General features: G+C 33.0%; 2 protein-coding genes and 1 long non-coding RNA gene across 9 annotated transcripts in view; 1 reads left to right on the forward strand and 2 right to left on the reverse strand.

The window, feature by feature from the left end:
• LOC126873656 (uncharacterized) overlaps positions 1–1,344 on the reverse strand; it is a 37,409-nt gene extending 36,065 nt beyond the window's left edge. Inside the window, exon 1 of the mRNA XM_050634747.1 lies at positions 453–1,344. Coding sequence (XP_050490704.1) covers positions 453–522 — 70 coding nt within the window. The 5' untranslated portion in view covers positions 523–1,344. The remainder of the gene's footprint in view (positions 1–452) is intronic.
• Positions 1,345–1,452: 108 nt separating this feature from the next.
• LOC126873680 (uncharacterized) lies at positions 1,453–5,754 on the forward strand. Of its 7 annotated transcripts, none has more exons than XR_007692498.1 (7): positions 1,459–1,762; positions 1,927–2,068; positions 2,590–2,893; positions 3,116–4,304; positions 4,430–4,789; positions 5,011–5,436; positions 5,606–5,754. It is a non-coding gene; the product is annotated as an uncharacterized LOC126873680 (long non-coding RNA). The 7 variants fall into 7 exon arrangements; XR_007692499.1 differs by having other exon boundaries at positions 1,461–1,762; positions 3,116–3,633; positions 4,083–4,789; XR_007692496.1 differs by having other exon boundaries at positions 1,465–1,762; positions 3,116–3,633.
• Positions 5,430–8,042, reverse strand: LOC126873669 (uncharacterized). The gene is made up of 3 exons (XM_050634770.1): positions 7,714–8,042; positions 6,578–7,574; positions 5,430–6,004 (listed from the first exon to the last, which is right to left on the reverse strand). The coding sequence occupies exons 2-3, from the start codon at positions 6,727–6,729 to the stop codon at positions 5,587–5,589; spliced, it is 570 nt and encodes a 189-aa protein (XP_050490727.1). The 5' UTR covers positions 6,730–7,574; positions 7,714–8,042; the 3' UTR covers positions 5,430–5,586.
• Positions 8,043–8,410: the final 368 nt, after the last annotated feature.

Raw genomic sequence — 8,410 nt, forward strand, 5'->3', positions numbered from 1 at the left:
GTATTAGGAAAAGTTTTATTTCTATTCCTATTTTTATAATATGATTGAAAAATTTATTTCTTGCACTTTGAATAATAATTAGACTATGGGTATTTATGTAAATTCACATTTTCATGGCTGAAAAAATGGATTTATATAGCTAAACAAATGGAACCTAGGTAAGGAAGAGCTACCAACTAAATATTTCGAATGTAACCATTTTTTACATTTTTAATATTATTTTTCGTTATATTTCACATTATAATTACAGTTATACTAATTAAAAATTAGCTGTAGGGAATACATTTTTTAAAAGATACCTCACTAGATGCCTTATAATTATGTTTTTTTTATAACATTCATGTATTGTCAATAAAGATCAATCAAAGTATTCACATATAAGCAAATTTGCATAGACACGCATAAAACACATGTAAAGATACAAAAATGAAATAACGTGAATATGTACTCACTTTGACTGTGGACTGCATTGGCAATGACCAACAACACAAGCGTTCCTCTGACAATGAGCCTCATATTCATCTGTTTCCTTAAACTTCAGTCTATTTCTACACCACTTGAACTCACTCACTTTCGATCCTTGAGATACGCCAATATTAATCGCGACTCATCGATTAACGATCAAGCAAAATCATCCGCGCAACATTCATTGAACTATCGTATAACTAATGTTGTGCAAATAACCTTATTTCCAATTACTAATTTATAAAATAATACATGTCATTCATAAAATAAAAGAGGAGGGAAAAAAGAAAATATATAGATACAATGTATATTCGTCGAAAGTCAAAATCAGGATACGTCAATGAAGAGACGAGACCGTAAAAGCTCGGTCGTGAGCACGCCTTTCTTCAGCAAACGTGACTCCTCTCTTTCTTCCTCCCTTATTCCCTCTCTCTTGTTCCGTCCCTCTGAATAGTGCACCGTGAACCGGAGCGTACAGCACTTTCCACGAGTTTTGCTCAGGAGGAACGCGATGAAATACCGTTTGATACTTTGTTCCTTCTTACAAGCTTGTGTTTACTTTTACGATACTATTCAATGGATAGTAATCCTCGCTCACAATTGGCAATGTAGGCACGAGGAGTGAAAATTTTGGGAAATTTTGTCAGTTTACTTTTTCCTTCCTCTGTTCACGATTTTATTTGTTGAATATTTGGTCTCTATTTTGTTAGATAATAGTGAATGATTGTACGTTAAAAGTCACTTAATTTTGAGCTGTGTTAAAGACTAAGACAGCGAGTCGAATCGAAGGGTTGAAATCGAAGATGAAGAAAACAAGCCAGGAAATAACCGCGACCCGCACCGTGCCGCGGTTCGCAAACGAATGCCACTGAAGTTGCCGCTCTTCCGAATTCCGTGGCTACATAGGTGTGCGTGCGCCGTATCCCCCCTTTCTTCCCGCACCGCGTGAATTTAGTTATCCCCACCACCGCCGCTTCTCGGCTACGCGCACCATCTTCCCCCTGTTATAAATACACCACTGCGGTACCGGTGTGCAGCATTCGATTAGGAATGGCTCCGATCTAATTTCAAGCTTCTTTAATTTATAATCTCGCGTTCGAGATGAAACTCGATCTTTTTTTGCAGGTTACTTTTTCGGGATTAAAAGATGTCTTAAAGTAAGAATAAGCTTTTGAAAGAAGCGTATGAGCAATTGCTGCCTATTATAAAGTTGAAGAATTGGTAATTAAAATTGTTTAACATTGGAAGCACCAACGATTAGGACCTAAAGTTTATGTAAAAGGAGTGAAAATGAAAGGTATATAAGGAAATATATAATGTAATTTTATACATATATTTTACACAATATTACTGAAACCTTTCAATGGATTTTTATATTATTTCTGTGAAAAATTACTAAAATTATTGAATTGGTGATCTTGACTATTTTAGTAATTATAATATTTACTTTTCAATTTTTAGAAAGAAATTAATGGAATTCATCATATTGTATCATATTAAGCTCATACCTACAATAAGGATTCCAGAGTTAAGGAATGCTACAAATGCGTGAATGTTATTTTGAGGTTATCGATCTTCGCAACTAGAAGATTCTTTCGTAAAGGTATTTCATATTTAATTGTAGTGAAAAAATTTACTGGGATGGAAGTAATTATATGTTTTTTTAATTACAATAAATAAGTATTTTGATTCAAAGATAGTTCTTTAATTATTTCCAGCATCATTTTAAACATTTTTAAGTTCTATTGGGAGCACTAATTTCTGTGTATTGAAGTAAGATCTCGATCATTAGCTTACGAGATTTCTTACTTTTATGTACACAACTTTACTTCAAGTATTTTACATATATATATCTTTACATATATGTATATGCATTCTACATATTCTTACATCTTTACCTACGTGCAAATACATCCTAATGGTCATTATTTTAAATTTCATATTGCTTCTTTTTAATTCTCATTTGATATTTTGAACTATTTTTTTGTGCAATTTATTTATATTGTGTGCAGATAATTTTAATAATTATTTTGAGTCATATTTTAAACATCATTTTGAGATAAGTCTCAATGAACACCGTTGAACTTTCCGTTAAACACTAATTTTTAATTTTTTCTTCTATAGATTTCGAAAGCGTGATCTCGCCTGGATAACTGTTTTGTGCAAGACATTTGCACATGCGCGACCAGCTTGATTCCGTTCCTACTTTCCACCGGCCTCGAATCTGGTATATCCTCACTTCCTTTATCCCCACTGCATCTAGCTAAGCGCGTGTGCGGTCGACACGTCAATTATATCTGAATCGAAGGCGACGTCTCATCGTGATTACGCCGCAAAATAAAGACAACCTGACTTTTCTTTAATGGGTTCGGGGGTTCATAGTTGTTTGCATCATTTTTCGCTATCATAATCGTACAGTGATCGTTAGGTAAATTTGAAACCTTAATAGCAGATAATGAACTCCTTCCCATAGAAAATTGCTGCACTTCGATTGTTTAATTTAACTTTGTCCTAAGTTAAAGGACATGTACTTATTGAATTGAACAATCTATTATCGTTTAAGAATTTGTTAGATGTACATTGACCTATATACTGCCTATAAGTAATTCAACTAAACCATAGAAATAAACTTTTATCTTTCTTATTTCAGTTCTAAAGGAATTGAGCATTATCTGCAGCCAGTGACAAGCATCGAGCTGACTTATTCATGTAATCAGAAAGCAACAAAGTAGTGATGTAATTTCGCGGCATTCCGCATAAGTCGTTCACAATACACCGTTTTATCATTAGCCGTTGGGAACAGAAGCGTAGGACTCCGCGATTTATGAATGATTCGGAGGAGTGAATGAACGGGGTCGACGCATGCGCACCATCGGCCAGATTCCATTCCCATTCCGATCTCGCCTCTATTCTCTGCTTTATCCTTTTGCCGCGCTCTGCGTAGGTACCGTGAACGCACAACAGCTGTAGAATTTATAAAAAGGTCTGCTCGACCGACCGATGAAACCCTTATCAAGGTCTTTCCACCATTATAGAGGTGTTAGTGGAAGGAAGGAAGAACGCGTGTTTCTTTCACCGTTACGGAAATATTTACACAACCATGTGCAAACCAACTTACGCCAGGATAAATTAGACTGCTGTCGGCTTTGTCATTTCACCAACCGACAAGTGAGATTTTCCTTGGCACTGATAATGCCGTGATACTGTTACTTTTCCCACATAGCTTTTACCTGACTGTCCTAAATAATCAACTTTTTTTCGTTAAATCTATAGACATAGATACTGTTGAATTAACAGAGGCCTCATTTTTTCATTCTTTTGGCAATAAATAGTAGGGCTCTCTTGCACAATAATTTTAAAAATTTATTGTTATACAAAGAACTTATTATTTATGACTTGTAAAATATTAATATTAACATAATTGTACAAGAAAGACCAGAAAAATAAAACAATGAATAATGAATCTTTATTTAATAACAAAAAGGACAGGTACTTTTCTATCTTTTTTTTAAATTCGCTTTATAAAATTATTGAAGTATTTCTAGTTGGAAAAAAGAAGAACTGCATCTTTATATAGATTGTTTAGATACGATCGCTTTTCAAGATTTCACTTTCAGAAGATCACTATCTTTTGAACACGGTCACTATACAATCCTCTAGAAACGACCACACCATTGAGCACAATTTAGTATTCAACGACGTATTACCTTAAATCAAACAATTGTACTCATTTTCCTGGAAGGAACAACTTCAACTAATTTTCCATCACGATTAAATCGACATCTGAAGATCTAGATTTGGAATTTTCGAATTTACAAAATCAAACTACATCCCATAAAGTATTCTTTTATCAGTATAAAAATATTTTTCTGTATTATGATCATAGATATAACAATTTTTATGTACTAAACTTTCTACATTGAAAGTAAGAGTAACGTGAATTAACAATCATTGATTTCCATAGGTAATGAGCATCGATACCTCGAAGAAAGAGCATTTGTGATGCATATGACAGTCATAATAACAGGTTACAACTTGTCTGTACAAGCCGTGAACGAAGGCCTCCCATTTAAAATTCGCAGCTGATAGTCAAAAGGTGACAAAGCTACTGAATATTGAACGAACAAGAACTTCGTGAAGAATTGTTCAACGTAGTTTACTAACACAACGATTTATGATCTGATATATTTATGGAGATGATTTTCTCTCGTACAACGTTCACGGTGAAAAACATGCAATTTTCTTCTGCCTTTGCAACTTTCGATCGTAACTCCTCGATATTCCAACAACCAAGCGATTTAATCTGAATACAGGTTGTTCCAAAGTACGTGGAAAAAATAGAAAGTAGTCGTAGTAGGAGCTTTAGAGAAAATCGATGCTTGGGTCTACCTGAGTCTTCGACTAAATATATATTCACGGATCTTCCTAAGGAGATCTTTGTCAGATTTATGTGTAAACTTTTAGACATAAAACAATAAAATTCATATATACATAACATTTTTTAACATACTTGTAACTATTCAACTTGTATTTTGAATTTTACAGGCAATAAGACCAATTTAGACATGACAAAAGTCGCGAAATTTTCCCAAAAAATTTGGATAAACGGCGGCGTTAATTAAGCTAATACGAAACGTGATATGCAACAATTACAATTTAATGGGACCAGGTCACGGTGAAGAGCGCACCGCAACATAACTGTTTATTAAGTATCTCGTCGCCCACGTTAATTGAGAAGTTACTGTCGAATTGATAGCTCCGACGTAAAGTAACCTTAATCGCAGCCGAAGCATTTTAATTAGACCTGCTCTCACGATAATTAAATGAAAAATGTTTGGGAACATTGCATGCTACAGCATATTAACGCACGTGATTTTTACTTTTATGATACGCGGAAATCAATTACATACTTTTTTGTCAATCAATTTCATTTAGAAAGGAAGGCAATACTGAATAGTTTATACTGCAATGGTAGGTAGTTATTTTAATATCATAAAGAAAGATGTTTTTTATAAGTATCATATGATAAGTAATTGGGCTAATTATAAGGGATATACAATTTATAACAATCATATTTAACAAATAATTGGAATACTACCAATTAAAAGAACGATTCATTTATTATTCTGCATGTTTGCAGGTTTTGTGTTCAAGACAAACATCGTAGCAGCATTTTTCCCATTTGTCGCAATCCTCGTCGCCGTGGCAAGAAGTTGGTGGCAGTGAGTACCAATCATAAGTTCGTGGACAATGGGTTCTCAACGGCGGGCAATGTTCCCCTGTTTCTTCCTCATGGACATTTTCTGGCCAAAACGTGTCGATCGGTGCAAATTCAACGGTGATCATTAGCAGCCATGGGTGTAGGAAAGAATACCAAATATATTCCGCCCAACTCTCAGCTTTTCCGCTTGGACAGCAATAATATTGATGATCGATCGTCCTACACCAGTATCTGCAAAGTGGTCTGTAGCCTTTCCAGTGAGCTTCCGTTGCGCAAACGTGAACGATGAGACAAAATATCACGATCAATCTAAACATCCTGAAACGTTATTGTATGTTCATCAATAGACTATGGATATTTATGCAAATGTCTTATTTACTGCAATAAAATGTATAAATGAAAAGAGATTTTGAAAAGAAACAAACATCGTGTAATCTAGATTGTGATATTGGTTTGTACATTCTTTGTTTTAAAGTTTATTATGCAAGAAGTAACTATGAAAAGAGATAAGAAAAAATTATACTATAGGTAAAGAGTATTTTTATATTATTTATAATAATTACAAGCCATTTAATAAAGTAATTTTCTCATAAAAAAATATGGAGCTTTTTACCATATTTGATTGTTTTAGTGAGCTCTTAAATGGTTAAATATGTATTGTTAATTAATAATTGAATATAAATGTATATATAGAAAAGACATATAGTACAATAATGAATTAGGCTGTGTGTTATGTATGTGTGTATGTATAAGATACGAGTTAATGTTAGTACTTCTACGGTGAATTACAAATACGTAATTATTATTTTGAAAATTATTATTTCTCTTCAGAAAAATTATATATATGTTTTTAGAAGAACAGAATATCTAAATCGATAGTTTGGTACTCACTTGAATTCTGACTTCTGTCTAAAAGGGATGCCGCAGTGTACATCCTTATAAGTGTCAGAAGATTTTCTCTTACTTAAAGTTCCTTCACGGAACACTTGTAAATTATCAGTGTACAGCGTGAAAACCGTCAAAAGCCTCATTAGAAATCTCATTCGACGAAACGTTGAAGCGACATCATTATGAATTCAGTGAAAAGAATAAAAATTTAGTAATCATTTGAGAAAACCGCTTTCCATAGAAAGCAGTACCACACATAAATTGTCCCCGTATTGTTTCTGTTTAGATATTGTTAGATAGAATTTTTATAGAAATAGCTTTCTCGTGTAAAAAAGACACAGAGAAAGAACATGAAAAACAGTTTTAAACTTCAATAATCAATTATTTCATGTTATTAAAACTGTCCTTTCATTTGGTTCTGGATTAAATATGTATTTTTGCATTATATTGAACATTTCGTTATAAAATTTCATAGATATAAATATTCGAGTGAAAAAATGAAAAAAATGTTCTTGTCATATTTTTCCCACGTGCTTTTCATGTCCATAAATAATTTTATGCGATTTAATGTCGCAATGTTACATAAAACATCGATTTTCGAATGATTCAAATCAAATCTATCTACATTAGATAGTATATCCAACTGATACCAACTTATCAATAAAGTACTAGAATATATCACTGCTAAGTTACTAAATCTTGAAGCTTTTAAAAAAAATTTCAGACGTAGGCTACAAATATTTTAGTATCGAATGAACATTTGATGTATATGAAAATTACATTTATTAATTACATTTATAATTACACGATACAATATTTTAAAATACGTGAATCGTGTATAAATTTAAGATTTTTAAAGGAAAAAATATTTAATTCTCCATGCATGACTTTAACAAATTAAGGTATACTTAAATGTTCGAATAAAAATTTTTCTTAAAATGTAGTAACTTTTAGTACAACGGTAACTAACATTTACAACTTTAATTAGTGTTGTTCTTTTCTATAAAAGAAAGAAAATGTCATTATCATAATTTTGTCGTTTTCGTAAAAAAATAAAGATATCTTTTAAACATTTGATTTACATAAAAATGCCAAATATGAAAATAGCAAATTTTATAATATATAGATTTTCAATTTACTTAAATTCTCCCAAATCACATTTTCAACAAATTAGAACGACCGAATAAAACTTTTTCTTATAACTAAAACGTAGTAACATTTGGCAAAACGTTGCCAATATTCGTGGGCAAAATCATAGTGACTCTTTTATAAAAGAAAGGAAGCGTTCATTGTTACATATATTTTTGCTCTTCATACTGCGCAGTTTCAAAGGAATAATTAAACGGGTCCAGCTTGCGTACAAAAGGTAGAGAATCCTTTGTACGTTCGTTCAATCAGATGTACGTACAATGGAAAGTTTGTCGGGGATTGGCTAAAAGTGAGAAGCCACGAGTCGGTGTGTTAATAATGACCTTAAGACCCATTCACATTGTGCAATTTTGTGACGCATCGGTGAATTTCGTTTCTAGACGCATGTGTCGTCGTCGTCGACACATTATAAAGAACAGTAACGAATAGTTACGAAGCGTCCTATCACCACGTAGAGTATCATCGACAGTCAACGAATCAGAGAAATTCAGTGGAAATAGTAGGACACACAGTTCGTTCGTCATATAACAAATATTGGGCCTTTCTACTGCGCAGCTCGAGAATGCAAACGTACGATTTTGAGAAATATCTGGAAAAAAGATGCGAGCCAGCTAGCAGTGGTTAAGCAGTGTTGCCTTGTTCCGCGAATCTTGTCTATAGCGATATATATACGAGAGTGTGCGTACA

The sequence above is a fragment of the Bombus huntii genome, chromosome 15, assembly GCF_024542735.1.
Source record: "Bombus huntii isolate Logan2020A chromosome 15, iyBomHunt1.1, whole genome shotgun sequence".
Classification (NCBI taxonomy): Eukaryota; Metazoa; Arthropoda; class Insecta; order Hymenoptera; family Apidae; genus Bombus; species Bombus huntii.

Bases quoted from the DNA above. Each gene is read 5' to 3' on its own strand.
- LOC126873669 (XM_050634770.1), bottom strand. From the start codon at position 6,729: ATGAGATTTCTAATGAGGCTTTTGACGGTTTTCACGCTGTACACTGAT. The intron at 6,005-6,577 runs GTGAGTACCAAA...ATAACGTTTCAG, and splicing joins AGACAGAAGTCAGAATTCAA to GATGTTTAGATTGATCGTGA.